This window comes from Macrotis lagotis, chromosome 1 (assembly GCF_037893015.1).
Source record: "Macrotis lagotis isolate mMagLag1 chromosome 1, bilby.v1.9.chrom.fasta, whole genome shotgun sequence".
In the NCBI taxonomy this organism is placed as follows: Eukaryota; Metazoa; Chordata; class Mammalia; order Peramelemorphia; family Peramelidae; genus Macrotis; species Macrotis lagotis.
In genome coordinates, this window is record NC_133658.1 from 863,825,291 (window position 1) to 863,845,782 (window position 20,492).

A 20,492-nucleotide genomic window follows, 5' to 3' on the forward strand; every position below is an offset into this window, starting at 1 on the left:
GGGTGTGTGTCTGGTATTTTCCCTTTCTGTCCTGTTTCCCTTATTGTAAAAATACCAACTGAATTTTCAGGTCCCTCCATGATGTTCCATGTTCTAGGGGGCCCTTGTTATTGTTTCAAGCTGGCCTCCTCTCCTCTCTCCAGTAGGTAGAAAATGTCCTAGATGCTCCACATACGACCTAGAATCTCAGTTTTCTTCACTTACGCCTTATATGTGACCTGGGGCTGGCCCAGATAGCCCCAGAAATTCCCTTTAGAGCACTCTGTTCCTAGAGGGCAAGGACTGTGGGGACGGGTCAGTCCCTAATCCTGGCCAGCCTCTCTCCAACCCTGCCCTGGCTCCGGCCATTCCTGTTGGTGTCTGTAAAATGACAGATGGGGACAGATATCCATCGATGAGGTTCCAAGAGAATTAATGAGGTTCAAGGGACTCGACTTTGGATACAGAATTGTTGGTGTTCCATGACCATCCTGCGTGTGGAGGGCTGAGTCAGAGAGTAGCTTGGATGGCTGGGGCAACAGCAGGGAGTTTCACAAGGAGCAGGTTCACAATAAGCCTGCAGGGGTCCAAAGCTTTTGGGGTCACTCATGTCCTAAGAAGCCCCCCCTCCTTCCACAAATTCCACATCAACACCTAGAACAAAATGTTTTTTAATCAATTGCATCATCACCCTCACTCTGCTGGGGGTGGGGAGGGAAGGGGGGGGCAGAGGAACAAAAATATTCTGCTCCTGCCCAAGTGGACAGTAAGGCTTTTGTGTTTCTTCCACACTTGGGGGTAGGGGGGGGCCCTGGGCTGAAGCAGAGTGAGTGTCGGCTTAAGAGGCAGGAAAGCTAAGGGGTAATGTCAGGCCTCCCCCTCCTCCCCAGGGAGCCCTGCCTGCCCTCCCCCCTCCAGGCTAGAGAAGTCCAGGATGAGAGGGGAGAGCAAGTCCCAGCAGCAGCTGTCTCCTTCACCAATAAATATACTTCATTACCAAGCGAGGACAGGAAGGAGGAAAGGGGGGAGTTGAGGGAAAGAAGGCAGGGAGAAGCCTCCCTGACACCTTCACTGTTCATCTTCCCTCTAAACTCACCCTCAATTTTATTTTAAAAACAATGAAATGGATTTTAAAATGATCCCCAGCCTGGCTACCCAGCAGAGGCATCCTCTTTCTGACTAGGAGGTGGGAAGAATGGCATCTACCTTTCCCAAGTGTCCTTGGCTTGGAGGGGGGAAGGGGGAAGCCTGGGCTGGTGCAGCACTCTACAGGTAGAGGACGACATGGGGGAGGATGGAGGAGACCCCCTTCTCCATCAGCATGTGCAGATGTACATGTGGGATAGTGTGGCGCCTACAGAGCAGGAGACAGACAGAAAAGCTGTCACTTCCTTGATGTCCAGAGGCTCAGCACAACAGAGAACGTAAAATGGATAGGAAAGGTGAGAGGGGAGAACTTCATGGTCAGGGGAGGGATGGTAGAAAGGAGCCCTTACTTCTTAGCATTATGTTCAGTCTTGACGCTGGAAGAGATGAGGGGCAGTGGAAGGGAGGGTGCCAATAGGCTCTGGGGCAGAGGTCACAGTGAGGCCAAGCAGAGTTGGAGAGGGGGCATTAGCGCAAGTGAAAGGCTATTCTCTGCCAGGACCAGTGGCTCTTGGCCCCAACCACTTTCCCAGGAAGATAAAGGGAATGAGTTAATTGAGGCTGCTAACTGAGAGAAAGCGAGCTGAGGGCCAGGACAGCAGTGAAGACCAAGGAGCTCTCCTCCTACAAGGCTGGGTTAGCTTGGACTCTCCAGTCTAGCCAGGGAAGGGTGAGGTTTGCTTTTCCTCAATCTGCTCCCACCACTTTCGGACACTCCTTCCATGGAGGAAGGGAATGGGAATGTTGAGCAGATGCCAGACTTGGCCAAGGCTTCATCCCTGACCACCCTGGAGGACATAGGGAGACAACCCAGTTCTCCAGGAATGCAAGAACAAGAACCAATCACAGCCAAGGGCCTGTGTAGCCCAAATTCCTCTTTCATACCCCACAACCCCCTCTGTAGTCACAGAAGGGCTCCAGTAACTGGGGTTATATTCTTGCCCTCAGACATGCCTAACCCCCTTTCCCAGCAGCCTGATGTCAGAGGACTTGCTGCTAGGGTCAGGAGGAGGGAGACTGCTGAAGAGGCTTCTGCTCTGGGCCTTGGACAGTCACCCCCAAGAGTCTGGAAGCCAATGAGCTGTATCGCCCCCTACCTTTCACCCCCAAACAAACAAACAAAACGGGGCGGGGGTGCTTGGAGGGGGATAAAAAACCCAAAAACAAAAAGAAAAACCAAAACTAAACCCCTCCTCTTCCTCTTCCTCCTCCTCTTCTTCTGTGAGGAGATGGGAGGCCTAGGCTGGGTCTTAGCTGGGCCGGCACTGGACCTGCCCCTCAGAGCTGTCCTCATCATCAGAAGCCCCTGCGCCTCCACTGCTTAGGCCTGTGATCCTATAGCCCATGTTGAGCAGCATCACCTCTAGGGGATCAGCATTCATCCGGCGCTGATTGGCCTGAGAAGCCCCCTCCATGTCCTCGACCACTCGTCCTGTGAGGTCTTCACTCTGAGTGGGGGCAAGGAAGGATGGGAAAAGGAAGAATATGAGTTGAGAGGAAAGTAAGTCTCATCTGTTCCCCGTGAGTGATCTGAGCCCCAAGGGACAAAGGCCTGGGCTCAGGCTTGTTGACGGCATGACCTCCCCTGCTGCTAGGCTGCCATTTTTAGTCTCAAAGACCCAGCACACATTGTCCTGACTGTCTTATGGAGCCCACTGTTGGATTTCCCTGTAAAACAGGGACAAATTCTATTTGGAAACCAAACAGTTTTCTGATTCCAGAGGAGAAGTAGAGAGGCCAGGTTAAAAAGGAAAGTCTCCCATGGGCTCAGACTCCAAACACTAGCCTTTTTCAGAGCTGGAGTAAATACTACTTTCTCTAGGGAAAATATCCCTGACTTCCCAGGTGTGTGACTATGCATGGTAACTTCATGGTAACTTCCTCTTAACTGTGATATCACTCAAGGTGATAGTACATCACTCACAATATTATTATATTTCACAAGATTGTACAGTACCCAAGGAAGATGAACTATTAGGCTTCCTTCTCTTCTAGTCTCCATGATTCCTTCCTCCCTGTCTTCCTTCAGCCCCCTTCTAAGGAGCTGTTCTGCATGCATCAGTCTCTGCCCTTCTGGACTGGAGGCTCTCCTAGGGAAGGCCTTCTATCTCAGCCTCCTTGCTGACCTCCACAGGGTTGGGCAGTGGTAACACTGCACATCACAGGGGTCTGATCAAAAGCCCCAAGGCTCTATCCAGAAGATAGCAAAATCAAGGACAAAAAGTCATCCATGGCCACTGATTCATGTCATGGTGCTACTGTGACTCATGGAGGACAATGGTTGAGAATGCTTAGGATGGCAGAGTTAGGAGGGGCCAAAAGTTGGGAGGCAGACACAGGTTTCCACTCCAGCCTGCCTCTCACCTCAGGCCGAGGATTCCAGAGCCTCACGACGGGGTCAATGCCGCTGGTGGCTAAGAAGCAGTAGCTGGGGTGGGGCTGCAGGCAGTTGACTATGGACTCATCCCCTTGTAGTACCCGCACCAGGTTGGTGGTCTCCTTCTCCCAGATGAAGAAGGAGCCATCGTCTGAGCCGCTGACAATATACTGTGCATTGCTGGGGAGGGAGAGGAGGAGGAGATTAGTTACCATGGGGGAAGAATTGCTGCCAGCATTCTCAATACATCCCACATCCCCAGCCTTGTGTTTCATTCTAGAAGTTGTTAAGATCTTGGCTTGGAGGAGCAGGAAGAAAAATGTACCCTGTTATAGAGGAGAGGGCTAAGGGAAAAAAGACACTGAGCACTCTAACTTACTCTAAACTACTTTTTTTTGTAATGAGTGATAAGGATAGCCCACATTTTTCATTTTGATATGCTTTCTATTGTCCCTTGTTGTTCCTCTCCATTAATAATATGCTTTCTCATCTGTCCACCTCTGTCCCTTACTCAGGTTCCTCCCTATCTCTTCGTCTGATGAAATCCTATCCCTTTTAAAAAAAAGTCCATTCAAATGCCACGTCCTCCCCAAAAGACAAATATGACCAAACAAGAGAGCAAACTGTTTTGCAAATGTTCAAGGATTACATAAATGCTAGTGGTAGTCATTATTACTGCAGCTTCCCACTACTCTGCCCTCAACTAGACTTTATTTGTACCCCTGGAAGAGTACCACAATAGAATCCCATGTGACAGCTCTTCTGGAGTCTTCCCTCACTACCAGATTTTCTTTCTACCAGAAGGAGCCCAGGGGTCTGGCCCAGCAGTGATGTGGGCCTCTCATGAGTCCTGCCTGGCTGCCTTTCAGGGTGAGGAATCAGCCCATAGAGAGCCAGCTCAGGGTGTTATGGCCTTGGCACGGGGAGGGGAAGGACAACCCCAACTCACAGACCTGCCGAAGAAGTTTGCTTCTTTGATGTCTGTGGTGGTATTGCAGTGCCCACAGTACCGGAATTGGTAGTCATAGCTCCGCTCGCGTAGCACCATCTCATCTTCTGAGATGGAGTCCTTTCGGCTGGTGCTCCTCAATCTCACAGGACCTCCACCCTTCTTCTCCTCTGTGGGGAGAAGGGACCAGAGCCAGTGAGCAGCCTGTTCCCCCCGCTCCTGCCTTCAGCTTGGGGGTTCTAAATAAGACTTGGCCTCAGTGAGAGCAGGATCATTTCTGGATGGGGCCAACATAGAGGACAAGAACAGGTTCATGCCAGACCTGACTCAGATTCACAGGAGACGGCCACAGAGACTCAGAGTGGAGAGGACAGAGAAGCCACCTTCTTCCACGAGGCTGCCATAAGGGCTTGGATATTCAATAGACACATCAATACTCTGGTGGTCTCAGAAATTATGTGTATATTCCAGGGATGACAGAAAGGACAAAAAGCATGAGAGGTAGTTTTTTAAAATCAATCATGAATTTTAGACATTAGAGTTAGAAGAGTTCTTGCTACCTGGGACCCAGATATATCCAAACCTGTGACTCTGGAGAATGCAGGTACCCTGATTAGAGGGTCTTGCACATAGTATATAGTAGGTGTTTTTTAACCCAAACTCCATAGTCAATCCCATTTTACACATGAGGCAAGTAAGTTCCAGAGAGGCTGAATACTTTGCTAAGGCCACCATTGACTGAGAGGCCTCCACAGCATGGCTGAAATAAGACTAGGACCATCACAAATAAGATGTATAGAATGGAGCACCCAGAGAAGTTTGGATTCTGACTTTGCCAGTAGACTGTGATCTTGGGAAAGTCATCCCAAGGGCCTCAAGGCCCACCTTGATTCTGCACTTATTTGGTTTCCAGGGGAGGAATTGCTGTTGGAGTGATACCTGGCTCAAGCAGCTAAAGCAGAAGAATGGGGGTGGGGGTGGGTTAGGGACTTACTGCACTCTGGCAGAGGGAGGGAGGCTTACCCCCCACACACACACATACAGAATCTGCACTGTAGCCACTCTGGTCACTTCCAGTGCCTGCCTCACTCACCACTATCACTCTTTGAGAAGAGAGCTGCAGTGATGTCCCGGCCCAGAGCATCACAGGCACTGCTGTGCGCCTGCTCAGGGAACTTCCCTTTAAAGTCATCCAGACACTCCAGTGCCTCAGCCACATACTTGAGCTCGAAGAGGCATCGGGCCAGCCGGAAATGGGCCTTCAAATGGCAGGGGTTGAGTGAGATGGCCCGGAGGCAGTCCCGCAGGGCATCGTAGTGGTCCCCATCCCTAAGGAGATAGACAGCAGTGTTGGCACCCCAGGAGCACTCCAAACTCAGAATGGACCAGCTGGGAACAAGGTGGGCTGGCAGTGGGCCATGGGCAAGCAAATGTGACCAAGAGAGGACCCCTTAACAGGCTGCCTTTCTTCCTCTCTATGGCCCCCCATCTAATTTTTGGATCCCATTAAGGCAGCACAGCTTCTAGGGAGGGGGTGGAAGATTTTGGAAGAGAAACAAATCAGAGCTCAGCAAAAGAGGGAATTTGTTTTGCTCTATTATGTATGCACAGACAGGTGAGAAATCATATTAATGGAGAGGAGCAACAAGGGACAATAGATGCTAAGGGATTCAGGCTTTGGGAGTGCCTCTGCTACTAGCTCTATGGGACCTTGAACAACTCATTTGGACTCTTAGGTCTCAGCTTCCTCTTTTGTGAAATGACGAAGCTGGCTTAGCAAGAGCATGATAAAGAGGAACATTCAACTTGGAGTCAGAAGAGCCCCCCACTTGAATTCTGGTTCTGCCACCAGCTGGTAACCTTGGGCAAGTCACAACTTCTAGGACACCTGCTCTTCTTGACTATAGGACCTCCCTCATTGGGTGATTGGGAGGATGGAACGTGCAAACCCAAGTCCGGGGTTCTGCACACACCATCTAAAGAGCAGCCTTTGGGTTCTAAAGCCAGTTTTGCTTGGTTCAAGATTTCTCTATTCCCATTTTCCTCTCCAATGAGTCAAACATATCCAAGAAACATAGGACAGAGCCAAGCAGATACAGTGCTGACCTGGAGTCAGGAAGACTCATCTTTCTGAGTTCCAATTCAGTCTCAGACACTTACTAGTTGTGTAACCCTGGGCAAGTCACTTCACCCCCATTTACCTCAGTTTTCTCATCTGAAAAATAAGCTAGAGAAGGAAATGGCAATACTATTTCAGTATTTCTGCCCAAAAAAACCCAGAAGGGGTAACAAGAATCTGGATGTTACTAATATGCCAGAAGAGTCAAGTGGTAGGTGGTACAGTAGATAAGAGTACTGGCCCTGAAGTCAGGAGGACCTGAATTCAAATCTGACCTCAGAATCTTAATAATTGCCTGGCTGTGTGACCTTGGGCAAGTGACTTAACCCCATTGCCTTAAATAAATAAAATTAAAAAAAAAACCAAAGTACTCCTGATTTTCAAGTAATCACATACTATGCCAGCAAGTACAAGGCAAGACTGCCCCCTGGTGGGCAGCTAGCTGCACACTGCCATCCGTCAAACACCTTCTTTGTCCCATATCTTAGATGGAATCCTCAGAAGAGAAGGAGGGTAAAGGGGATATATTTATATATATATAAATCCCAAGGGTACAATCTCTCAGCCAAGACTTCTCCCTCAGTCTGGCCATATCCATACACTTGGAAAAATCTGACTTCGCAATTAGGGAAGGAGGGAATGAGACCAGCAAGAGGTCATGAAGGCCAAGGCAAATTATTCCTAGTAACATTGTTATCTTCCTGGAAAACTACAGCAGCCCTCTTCTCCAGCCTGCAAGATAATGCAAGCCCAGCCTCCAGCACCAGGCCCGGGTAAAATCTGCTGACTCCATCACTATCACTGAGGAATAAAGGCTATGCCCTGGTCACCTGGCTCCAGGCAACTGGATCTATTTTAGGAAAGACTCTTGAAAAGCCAGTGGCATTAATCTGATAACAGCTCATTACCCCCACTATCTTGCTAATCTTCAGTCTCTCTTTTATCTACTGGTTCCTTCTCTGATGCCAGCAAACAAATCTCTGCCTTGCCCCACCCAACCCCCATTGCTTTTTAAAATTTCTATTCCATCAACAAATCTGCCTCCTTCCTACCTCCTCTGTCCTTTTACTGAGAAAGCAAAAAACCTAAAACTAAAACAAAATCTTTATTAAAACATACATAATAGAGCAAAACAAATTCCCTCATTAGTTGTGCCCCCAAAAAAGTTTTAATCTGCAATTCATCAATTCTGTCAGAAAGGTGGGTAGCTTGTTTCCTTATTCATCTTCTGGAATTGTAGTTAAATTTTCTTTGTCTTTAAAGTCATTGTATAAATTGTTCTAGTTAAGCTCACTCGGTATCAATTCATGCAAGTCTTTTGAGGTTTCTCGCAGACCATCTACTTTATCATTTCTTACAGCACAACAGTAATCCATCATACTAATGCCTTAACTTGTTCAGCCATTCTCTGACTGATGGTTATTCCCTCAGTTTCCAATTCTTTGCTACACAAAAAGAGCTGTTAGAAGAATTTCTGTATATATGAACCCTTTCCTCTCATTCTTGGTCTCTTTGAGATGGAACTAATAGTATGACTAGGTCAACAACAGGTATGCAAAGTTTAACAGCTAACTTTGAGCAGTTATAAATTGCTTTAAGTATGTAGCTCCACCCACAGTGTATGAATGTGTCTGTTTTCACATACTCCTCTGGCATTTGTCATTTTTCTTCCCCCCACCACCTTTGTCAATCTGAATCTTTCTCCATTTGTAAAAAGCACTGACTTGATCTGATCCGATTACCCTAATTTTGGATCATTCAACATATTTCATCTCTCTTAGTTAAACTTAAAAACACCAGTTTCACTTGGTGCCTTTGCAATCTGGCTTCTGACTTTATCACTCAATTGAATCTCCCTTAGGCTCCAAAAGGATCAATGATCTCTTTAAACTGTCAAATCTTATGATATTTCCTCAAAATTCTTATCCTTGATTTTTCCAATCCTTGACATCACTGATCACCATTTCTCCCCTTGGACACCCTTTTTTCTCAAAATATTTATGACACTGGCCTCTCCTGATTCTTACCTGTCTGACCACTTCTCATCCTCCTTTGAGTCATTAATCAAGGCTCCATCTGTATCCATTCTTCTAGTCACTCTTTAGTCACAGCTACCACCCTAGTATCTGTCAGTCATCAGCTTTTGCTTGTTCTCCTGAAATTGCCATCTCCCTAGCCTCTCTGCCACATCTCTCCCCACTCCGATTCATCCTCCACAAGAACGCCAAAAATCTCCTCCAAAGCAGGCCTGACCAAGTCATCTCCCTTCCTTCATATCAAATACAAAGTCCTCTGGTTGGAATTTTAAGAACTTCAAAAGCTAATCCCTTCTTCCCCAATGGAAAGAGAGCTCCTTGAGGACAGATACTGCTTACCATTCATGTCTGGCATATGAGTAGGATGAATGTGCATTCACCAAGAATACAATGAGGCTTACTTGTAATTAGTGGAAATAATGTATACCCTGAAGTGGTATACATGGATTTGCAATCAGACTATTTGAAATTATATCATATAAAATATGATACAGTTGTTTTATGTAAATTTGCAGTATGTAAATTCAATTTTACACAAAGAATTCTGGAAATTCCTAAAATCCCAACTATGTTAACTTTATTGTACACTACTACATGTCTCCCTCTTTTTCTTCTTTTCAGCTCCCCCCCCCCCAGCTCCCACCAAAATAACTGTTCCAAGTTTAAGTGAAAGAAATGAGACAAAGAGAGAGACTGCATTACCACCACTGGATCAGGAAGACCTCCAGTAAGCGGAGAACTTTGCCCTGCACCACCCGTCTGCTTGTTCAGCCTCCACCTGTCCTCGTCCTCTCCTATCTGCCCGCATGTATTAATTCTCTCAGTTTCAGCCAGGCCCCCACATGGCTTTCCTTGACCCCCACATTTCCTTCAACTGTGTGCCTCTATGGGTGCATAGTCCCCTTCCTGACTCATTACCTCTCTTTCCTATGTCTGTAGCAAAGGGCAAAGAGATAGAGAGGTCAGGGCAGCTAGGTGGCGCAGTGGATAGAGCATTGGTCCTGGAGTCAGGAGTACCTGAGTTCAAATCCGACCTCAGACACATAATAATTACCTAGCTGTGTGGCCTTGGGCAAGCCACTTAACCCCATTGCCTTGCAAAAACTTAAAAAAAAAAGAGAGAGAGTGAGATCTTTTCAAAGTTCAACTGCTGGCCCTTCAGGAGCAGCCTGGGTTCATAATCGGCCCTATATATCTCTAAGACTCCATGTCTGAATGAAAAGCATCTGGGTTCAAAAGAGTTGAACAATCTCTCAATGGGAACTCATGGATTTCACCAAATTTCCTTGATAGTATCTGTATGACCCCTTGCCCACACTTGAATTCAGGAAAGTCCCTGAGCTCTTCTGCAGAATCAGTGACAGGTGGTGCACCTGGACTAGAGGTGGGGTTCGGAAGTAATGTGGAACTTAGGTGATATGGCCATGGGCTCTGTCATGGATGGGGAATTCTTTCAGTCCTTCCTGGGAAAAGTCAGGGTCCCCAGGGACAGGGCACAACCTCTAGCACAGACTTGGATGCCTCAGACATCTCTGGTTCCCACTCATGTAGACTATAATCCCTCTGTGATTTAACAGGGTTTCCTGAGTTCCTGAGAAATTCATCCTTGAAGTCAAATTGGGAAGGACTGATTGCTCAGCTGGTTCCTTTCCAGGCCAGAGTTCAGTTTGGTTCTGGCTGCACTGCTTTTGGGAGGAGGAGCCAGGCTGGTGAGACACTACCTCCAAACCTTAGGATGCCCAGGCAAGCTGTCCTGCTGCCTAAAGCCACTAGGGAGACTCACTCACCACTTGCGCTTCATGTAGGCAGCCGCACGATTCCCATAGAGCATGGCATTATGGGGGGCCTTCTGCACGGCTTTGCTGTAAAGCTGAATGGCCTGAGTCCACTGCTGGCAGGCAAAAGCCTCGTTGGCCTGCTGCTTCACTCGTTCTAGGGATGGAGGCAGCTCTGCTTGGGGACTACAGAAAAGAGGTCAAACAGGAGAAAACCAAGGTAGGTGAGCAAAGAACAAAGCACCTGGGTCACAAAAAAGGAGCAACCTTGAATGCTGCAACAGAGCAGACCAGGCTGGCCCTGCCAGATATGTGGAGCTGGAGTTGGGCAGACCAGGCTGGCCCTTCCTTGAACCTCTTTGAGAAGGGCAGTCCTCCATTTCCTTTGCTAGATAAGGGCAGATAAAAGAACAGATAGGTTGTGACAGGAAAGCTTCAGATTAACTCCTTCCTGTGAATTCTGGCTAATTGTCTACATTTAGATGAACAAAAACTCACACTCAGCATCTTCCTCTCCAAAACTCACCTCTTGCCCTGGCTAGTCCATCTGTGGAGATGTCACCATCCTCAGATCACCCAGGCTCAAAACCTCCCTCTTTTTTGTCTGCCACCTTTCATATCCAGTTAGTTGCCAAGTCCTCTTCTCTACTCCCAATACTCCCCCCACCCGTCCCAAGCTCCTGCCCTCCTTAGCTTTTGCTCACACCATTGCAATGGCTTCCTAAATCACCTTCTTGTCTCCAATCATCAATCCTTCCATTTTTCCACTTTAATTCTCCTAATGCAGAAGTTTCATCATGTCACCTCTTTTAAGGTTTTCTGTTGTCTGGAATAAAGATTCCAGACTACTTGGCTTGGAATTTAAGATTTTCCATGGCCTTCCTTTCCAAATTTCTCCTTTACATACTCTGAAATTGCTCTAATGTAAATTTGTATTATATTGGATATTGATGAGATGACTTGTCATTGTAGCTTTTTTCTTCTTCCATCCTTCCCCACTATGTTGCTCACTTTATCCTGAACCCTCCTGTCCCCTACCCTTTGGCCTCTGCTCACTGATATCCTCCACCAGCATGAGAACATCGCCTTCAAGAAGCCTTAGATGATGTATCTATATTAAAATGATACTGATCAACTTGATTCTGTCTGGTCAGACTCTTTGACTTTTCCCATGTGCATATTCCATTTTTGGAATTGCATATACCTCATCCTTCAACTAGATAATAAGCTCCTTGAAGGCATATGTGTTGACCTTCATTGAAAAAATCCTATTTTAGGATTGAAAAGTGCCTTAGTAGCAATCTAGTTCAATTTAAATCTAAACAGAATTTTCATTCTAACAGATGAAAGTGGTCATTGAACCCTCCAAATGCAGAAGAAGTCACCATTTCTCAGGATAATCTGTTTATTCTACTTTTGGTTAGAAAGAGCTTACCAATATCCAGCCTAACCCTGTTTCTCCTCCACATTGCTCTGAGAACAAACAGAACACATCTAATTCCTCCTTCTACATAAAAGATGGTTGTCTTTCCTCCTGAGTCTTTTCCCCAGCTAAATCTTCCCAACTCCTTTACCTGGTCTTGTGGACATTCCCCAGATGCTAAATCTTTTTAAGTTGAAAATAAACACTGGGGCAGGGGACACAGGAATTATCACAGCTGTCTCTGAAATAAATGCTTCTTTTCATATAGGGCCAAATTGTATCAGACAGGTTGGTGTCACATCATACTGCTGATTATTATGAAGCCTGCAGTCTACCAACTCTCTTTTAGACAAACTGTTCTAATCCTGTTTTCTCTAACTTGTCCTTGAAGCTAACTTTTGGAACCCAAGTGTAAGACTTCCCATTTATCACTACTGAATTTCATCTTGTTAGATTCAGTCCAGTGCCTGTCAAGATCTTTGGGGACCTTCTCATAATAGCTGGTACCTAAGAATATCTGTTGAACTAAACTGAATTTCTTGACCATAATTTGATGGAGGTGAGGGGAGTCTCTTGAGCCATATCCCTGCCTTTATAATAGAAAGATATCTAGTCATGTTTATCAAAGCTATGCAGAGGAGAGTCATAGACTCATAACAACTTTTTTATGGCCAAGATTCCTTTGCTTCTAGATCTCAAGGATCAATCTCCCAAGAGAATTCCCAAATGACCCTTTCTCTCCTCTACTTATTATCTCTCCTCCCTACTTCCCATGTGTTGAAAATGGTTCCTATTCCTCCTGTCCTTTCTGGAAACTTGGAAGACTCCAGGGGAGACAGTTCAGACAGAATAGAGTGAGGGCAAGACACACTCCTAGGCTAAAGCCCTCACTGCTGCCTTCTTGGGATAGCAAAACTCAGCACATTCTCTATTTCCAGAGGCCCGACAGGCAGAAGGAACAAAGCAGCTTCTCCCCCCCTCTTCTCCCCTACTCCCCCCCAGGTTTGCAGGCCCTCTCCAGCCTATATGGGCAGATCCATATCCTTCTTATCCCTCTCTGGGAAGACTACAAAGGGAAGGGAAGCAAAGCTGACATTACCTTACATGTGCTCTGCCCTCTGACAACCGAAAGCCATTGCTGTGCAGGTGTAGTCCATTGGACATGCCATTGGTGGACATCTTGCCATTCTGGACCTCTGAGGAGTTTGAAGGAAGAAGGAAGAAGGAGAGAGGAACACATTAAAGTATGGATAATGAGGCTTCTGTTCCCATCTGAACACAGGAAAGACCAGCTGATGATGGGCACTGAGTGCCTAACGGAAAAGTTTACTGGGTAAAAATGGACCCAAGTGGACAAGTAGGTTTAGAGTTTCTCCCAGAAAAAGGGAGGAGAATCACAGAGCATTATTTCAAAGGAGAGGTTCCATAGTGGGAAGGGCGGAGGAAAAGACTACAACGACAAGCCATCCTATCAATACCTGAGAAAACTCATCATGACCTATGCTAGTTGTCCAGGGGGCACAAGCCTGGCCTAATAGTTGGGCAGGGGGAATAGTGGTGATAAAAAGAACATGTGGCTGAATCAGAGGTGAGGAAAACAGGGACAACTCATCTGAGATGTGGACCCCCGGGGATCAGCTTGACTGTAAAGGTCATCAGTCTTGATGCCTACATTTTGACTTGATGGGGCAGGAACCTGGACCCTCCCATTCCCACTTACCTCCTGATGAATGACATTTCCTTGGCAGGAGAAAAGTGTATGGTCGTTGTTTGTATGTCAGGTCAAACAGATAGACCTAGAGACAGAAGACAGACAGACAGACAGACACAAAGGCCATGAAGCAGCCTCCTAGTCATTAGTGGGAAGCTGAACCTCCACCCTCTTCAGCAATGTATTCTAAAAAGCCAGGATTTGTTAAGAGCCAAAGGGATTCCAGGAAGGAGACACAACCAATGGTACTTGGTGCCTTGCCAGCTGAGAATCTATCTGGCATCAGGCAGTTCCAGAGCAAGAGCTCTCTGAGGAATATTCAGCCAATTCATATTAAAAGACATAAGAGCTATTAACAGCTGAAATGTACACATCTCCTTAAAGTTTACAAAGGGCTTCAAATAATTCTTCCATGTGATCTTTATAATAAGACACATCTCTGATAAAAAGGTTACCATTACAGATACTCTTTCCCCTCATTTCACAGCTGAGGAAAATGAGGCCTGGAGTTTGTGGGACAAAGCTTCAGGGACCTTATGTCTGCCATCTTCCTAATACAGTTTCCTGCCTCCCAAATAGAACATGTCTTACCCCTTATTCTCTGAAGGAGAAGGCTTACTACACCTAGAAAATTCTCCCCAGCAGCTCCAGCCTACAATGACCTCCTTGCCCTCTTTATTTGAGGGTCTGAACCCTTTATATATTGTTTCATTCAGGATCATAGCATCTTTGGACTGGATGGAACCTTTGAGACCATCAAGTCCAGCTCCATCATCTTAGAAAAGATGCAATTAGACCTAGAGTGGGAAAGTGTACCCAATCACACAGTCACTAAAGGACAGAGTTAGGAATTAAATATTTTATGGCAATGAATAATGAAATTCTTCATGCCTATTTAAGGGTTATAAAGCGCTTGCCAATAGACTAAATAACCTGATATTATACTGCTCCTCTATAGTGGGCAGTACAAGAACTGTTATCCCCATTTTACAATTAGATTAAAATAGTTCTAATAGGAAATGAATGCTCAATAAGGGGTCTGAAGTTCATGACTTAGTACATTTATTCAAGTACTTCTTTATTAAAACCCTGTGTGTTTGATTCTAGAGGACACATAAAGATATACAAAACCAGATCCTTGCCATCATAGCATTCTTAGGATAACATGGGGGACTGAGGAGCAACACCTTTTTGAAGACTCATTCCTTCTATTACCCATATAAAGAGATGACAGAAAGTTACCATCTGCTCACTTTGGGCAGGGGGAGTCCTCTTCTTTTCCTTCTGATTTCCCTAACCCAGAGAAAAGGCACAGGACTGCTATACCACCTGAGCAAGGCCTGGCCCCAACACTATGGCACCATACCCACACTTCTGGTCCTTTTATTTGGTACAGTGAGTAAGTCTGTTTTTCACTTACCTCTGCAGGTCTACTTTGAATTTTTGTTTTTTAAACAAACTGAATGAGGAATGTTCCCACCATTCCCTGGGGCCCTCCAGACTGCTTTCTCTATTTTCTCTTAATTTCCTTTGTAGTAACCACACACAACTTCAACTAGCTGGATATAAGGCTACCTGAAAGGCTCAGGTATTTCCCACCAATATGCCTACCTGTTCCCCTCCCATGTTGACCAACAGCTCGGTGCCATTGGGACTGAAAGTGACGTAGGTAGCAACCAGCACCCGGAGGCGGTTATTGTAGTCTGGCAGCTTCACTGGTAGGTGCCCTGTGGGGAACAGTACAACCACTGGGATGTTAAGGTCTCCAATTCATGCTCACTTACCCATCAACCTCTTTTCACACCCACCAGAGCTAAAAAACAGATCTTGTGAATGAAGAAGCAGAGATCATACTCAGCATTAGAGATGCATCACACTCGAGCCTATGGCAGTCATTCTTTTTTAGATAATGAAGACTGGTTAGAGAAATGAAGGAAAGAGGGAAATTCCTCTGCCTAATTCTCTTTCCTGCAGGTGCTAGGGATTGTCCCTCCAAGACTAGACAATCTAGATACCATTTCTGTGCTCACACACTCCTAATGCTTTAATATGAACTGCTTTTCCAAGCACTCTGACATACAGCATCTTATTTGATCCTAACAACACACTTATGGGTTAAGAAAAAAGGGGGATTATGATCTCACAGTCCATCATTAACCAATATAAGCACCTTATCTCTAGAATTTATTTCTTTAAAGTCACTCAATTAGTTAATGGCAGAGTTCTCACCCTGAGCCACCTAATTGCTACTCCTTACTTATTAGTCCACCCTATAGCTAGCTGCTTTACCACCAGACTAGGTGGCTTTTCTGGCAACAGGGTCCATGGTACCCATTTATCCATAATGGTATAGAAAGATGAGTAAGTAATTCTATAGATCACTGTTTGTTAACATTGAAAGGGATCTTAGTGATTACCTAGATTACTTTAACCTAGAGTGAAATGATTTGCCTCTTCAGTCAACTGAATTTAGGAAGCTGTGCCCAGAGATGAGGTAATGTCAGGATATGACAAGTCCCATGGAGGTGACTGCTGAGGAGCAGAGCTGAGGCACAGAAGACCTGAGGCTGAAGTTACCTGTTCATTCCACCCTACAGAAAGGGTGCCAAAGGACCAATAGTCTTCTGTCCTTGGATGACAATGGTATTTCCCTAGGTTAGTCATACTTCCCACCCTTCTGGAAAAGTCAGCCTCAACCTAATGAGTTCTCCACAGTCCTACCTGCAACATAGTACTGGGCAGCGCCATCGGGGAGGGGCTTCCGTCGGTCACAGAACGTGTGCACACCGGCTGAAGGGCCCTGCTTCATGCTTTTTCTGGCAGGAGAGGGAACCATAAAATCCTTAAGAATTGCCACCTAAGGGCAGTATTACAAAATCAGATAGTCCCTGGCATCAAAAGTTGGCCTTTCACCTTGTCTCTGTGTTCCCAGCCCCAAGTGCAGTGCCTTGGTTATGGTAGATCTTAATAATTACTTGATGAATTGAATGGTACAGCAGTAGGCATCCTTCCTCACCAGGTCTTCTCTATTTTACCTCTGTGTTAGCAAAGTATTCCTGTCTCCTCTGGGAGAGACTGCACTATATTGAGTCAAACTCCTCCCTCCTTTCAAGCAAGCCTAGGGAATTTTCATTGATGCTGTGAATCACTGATAACCTCAAAATAAGGAAAATCAAAACTGCAGATGACTCAAAGGGTACTGGAAAGACTGATAATGGTGCCTATGGGCAGGCTGCAATATGCTGCCAATGACTGGCATTCTTGAAGTGATATGTGCAAAGAGCTGGAAAAGGACAGGACGGGAGCAGGTCACATATGTGAAGTGAACCAAGGGGAGCACCCCCAAGGTATGAAAAGAATCCAAAGGGCCCTTGTGGAGGAGTGATGGAACAACTGAGAGGAGGGTGGTCCAGGGCAGAAAGGGGCAGATGGGTAAACAGCCGGAGAGCCTGGCTCCACCTATGTAAGCACACCAGGAGAGCATGGGTGTCAGTACTCTTTCTATGCTCTTTCACTGACTATCTTTCTATGCTCTTTCACCAACTATCTCAAGAGTGAACCTGGAAAGCCTAGAACCCGGAGGTGAGCATCCCCTGAAGGAATCCAAGTCTCACCAGGGAGCCCTATGGAGGTCTCCAGGAGCTTTGGAGGATTGAATGGAAGGCTGTTCCCTTCACTGTGAGCTAAGAAAGGATAGGACAGTAAGGGGAGGAAGATGCTGGTGGCAGGAACTTGAATCTGCTGGGGTTGGAGGTCGCAGAACCAGGGGGCTTTACCTGTGATTGTGGATCATTCGGATATCATAGAGTCGCACAAAGGGTCCACTGGCACCCACTGCGAGGCAGTTGTTGTCTTGGGGGTTGACTGTGAGGCATTTGGCCTCCACCAGCTGGCCACAATACTCAGTCAGGTCGATCAGCACCTCCGAGTGTTTACTATTCTCCCGAAGGTCATATTGACTGTAAGACAGAAGGGTTGGGAAGATGTAAGCCACTGTAGAGAGAAGTGGAGAGATTAAGCCTTCTGTAGCCTCTCGGTATTACCATGGGGGTAGAAGTTAACAACATGAGAGTTCAAAGAAGGTAGAGTTGGAGGAGGCCTCACTGTACCAGAAATTGGAATAAGTGGCAATTTTCACATGAAAGTAAATAAATTCAATGTGAAATGTTGATTATTTCAAATCTTTTTCATTTTCCACAAAGCCCCATCCTCACGTCAGAGCCTCCAATGTAAGTTTCTTTCAATTCTTCTATTCCATCCCTTCCAAGTCTTCTGCATTTTTTCCTTGTCATTTTTCCTTCTCCTGTCTCACAAAAAGAGAGGCATCCTGTGCCTTTGCAATGGGGTTAAGTGGCTTGCCCAAAGGCCATACAGCTAGGTAATTATTATGCGTCTGAGGCCAGCATCCTGTGCCTTCTCACCAAAACTGACCTTACACTTGTGTTCTAGATCCATCCTCTTTAACCAATCTAGAATTTTGTACTTCACTTATCTTTCTTCTCTTCTACACACACATCTTTACATTTACCTGCTTTAGTAATTCATTTCTCCACATACACACATCTGTAATCTCCTTTGCCACAATGTCTCAAACCATCTTTTCCCCTTCCTTTTTTCATTATTAAATTTTAGGGCCAATAGGTGGAACAGTGGCTACAGCACTGGCCTTGGAGGCAGAAGGATGGGAGTTTGAATCTGGCTTCAGACACTTGACTCTTAGCTGTGTGACCTTGGGCAAATCACTTCACCCTGACTGCCTTGCATCCAGGACCATCTCCAGTTGTTCTGGTTCATAACTGGCCACTGGACCCAGATGGCTCTGGGGGAGAAAGTGGGGAGGGGGTGTGACTTAGCACTGCCCCCCCCACTCAAATACAATTCATGTGCTCGTCACAGCAATACTTTCACGATGCTGTGATCTTCTTCAAAGATGAAGGACAAACATTATCACTAAATTTTAAGATATTGTTGTCTTTATTTCACTACTTGTAATCTGGCTTCCCTCCCATCACTCTACTGAAACAGGTCGTTTACAAGGTCACCAATGACTTTCAATCATCAAATCCACTGAACTCTGCTTAGTCCTTGTTAACTATGACCCCTGTAGTTAACCTTATGCAAACTTTCCTCTAAGGATTTCTACACTACTGGTCTCTCTCTCTCTAATCTAATTCATTTATGTGGCTTCATCTAGGCAGCTATTCCTAAATCCGTATTTCCATGGCAATTTCTCAACAAAGCTTAAGAATCAATATTCTATTTGCCTACTGAATATATCTAACTGGATATCACATCAATATTTCAAACTCAATATCTTCAAGACTGAACTATTTTTATCCTTTAAAAAGGGTTCTTGTTCCTGACTTTCCCAGATCTATCAATAATATACACTAACATTCTTAAAAATCTTTGGAGTCATTTTTGACTCCAAATTTCTGACTTCCTTTTTCTCCACATCTCTAAGTCTTGCCAATTCAATCTCTATAAATTTTTTCTTACCCTTCCTTTAAACTTCCATTGTTCCTACTGAAGTCTGGGACCTTGTTACCTTTCTCTGGATTACAACAAACTCTAAATTTGTCTTCCTGCTCCCAAACTTTTTTTGTGCTAATCCCTCCAATATAGATTGACAGATAAATTCTTCTAATGTATTAATAATCTTGATGGCTCAGATCCTTTCAGTTCTGTTCTATAATCCTCATGTAAGTCCCTTTCCTCCAAACTGCCGATTATCACCTGCTGGCAATAGAACAAAGTAGAAATTTATTTGCTTGGTATTTGAGGCCCTCTTTGACTTGTTTCCAGCCTAGCTCTACAGGGTTCTCCCACCATTCCCCTTCACAAGTTTCTAGTTGCCTTGTCCTCATTCTCCCTTTCCTCCTCTCGACTTACAAACCCCTTTCTGTTCTCCCTTTGTGCTTATTCACTTCTACTTTGCCTTACATTTGTAGTTACTATCAAGTTCTTTAAGTGTGATGTCAGTATTCTTTGTTATTATATTTTCTGATTTGCTCTGTGCTTCATAATCAATTAACATTTGTTGAATGATTGATTTATGATTCAAATTAATTCAATCAGACATTTATTAAGTGCCTATTACATTAACAGGTCTGGGCTGTCATTAAAAGGTCTGGGCTTTGTGCTGGGAGAGATGAAAAGCACAGAAACTAGTCCCTAACCTTATGGAATCTGCAGTTTAGTATTAAGATGTATGTAAATAATTAAAATACAAAATGTTACATATATAAGTGCACAAAAGAGAAACAAGCACCATGGGAGGAAAAAGGTCATAGTCAGGAAAGGCTTCAGAGAGGAAGTATCTGACTTCAATTTTAAAGGATGGGTAAGAATTCAACAGATGTGGCATGAGGAAGAGAGAAAGGTATTCTTGGCAAAGGGAACAAACAACGTAAGGAAATTCAGAGGGCTGAGGATGGGTGTTAGTGTGGTATGTACACACAGGGGATGACAAGTATTCAAATTGGCTGAAGGACAGAGCACATGAGAGGGAGTAAAGATGACAGAAAGAAAACATAACACCAGATCATGAGAGGTCTTTGAATACCAAGCTCAAGAATTTGAACTTCATTCAATAGGAAGCTTGGATCAACTGAAGATTTCTGAGCAGGAGTAGCATGGCCAGTTCTATAAAAATAGAAGATTATTCTGGCATTGGTGTGAAGGATGGATTGGAAAAGGGAGGAAACCTATTGGGAGAGTATACAAGTTCAAGTGAACCACAACAAGAACCTGTATCAGGGATACATATATGGTTCACATGTCTTCATGTCTTTTCTTCTTTTTGATTAAGGGTAAAAGTCTTACATTCCTCTTGTACAACCTTTCCTCCCTCCCTTGGCCATTGGCCCTAGGATAGGGCTAGGCACAGAATAAATATTAGCAATTGATTGGCCCTTTTAAGAAATCCTTACTGGTTCATCTTGCTGCTCCAAACACATTTAGATAATTCTATTTTT

At 45.2% G+C, this 20,492-nt stretch overlaps 1 protein-coding gene across 4 annotated transcripts in view; it reads right to left on the bottom strand.

Moving 5' to 3' along the window:
- Positions 1-634: 634 nt before the first annotated feature.
- Positions 635-20,492, bottom strand: part of WDTC1 (WD and tetratricopeptide repeats 1) — a 66,378-nt gene continuing 46,520 nt past the window's right edge. For all 4 annotated transcript variants that reach the window (XM_074217997.1, XM_074217996.1, XM_074217994.1 and 1 more), the window contains 10 exons: positions 17,292-17,474; positions 16,237-16,331; positions 15,127-15,242; positions 13,525-13,600; positions 12,904-13,000; positions 10,394-10,567; positions 5,545-5,780; positions 4,456-4,621; positions 3,490-3,682; positions 635-2,573 (listed from right to left, as the gene is read on the bottom strand). In XM_074217997.1, coding sequence (XP_074074098.1) covers positions 2,376-2,573; positions 3,490-3,682; positions 4,456-4,621; positions 5,545-5,780; positions 10,394-10,567; positions 12,904-13,000; positions 13,525-13,600; positions 15,127-15,242; positions 16,237-16,331; positions 17,292-17,474 — 1,534 coding nt within the window. In that variant the 3' untranslated portion in view covers positions 635-2,375. The remainder of the gene's footprint in view (positions 2,574-3,489; positions 3,683-4,455; positions 4,622-5,544; positions 5,781-10,393; positions 10,568-12,903; positions 13,001-13,524; positions 13,601-15,126; positions 15,243-16,236; positions 16,332-17,291; positions 17,475-20,492) is intronic.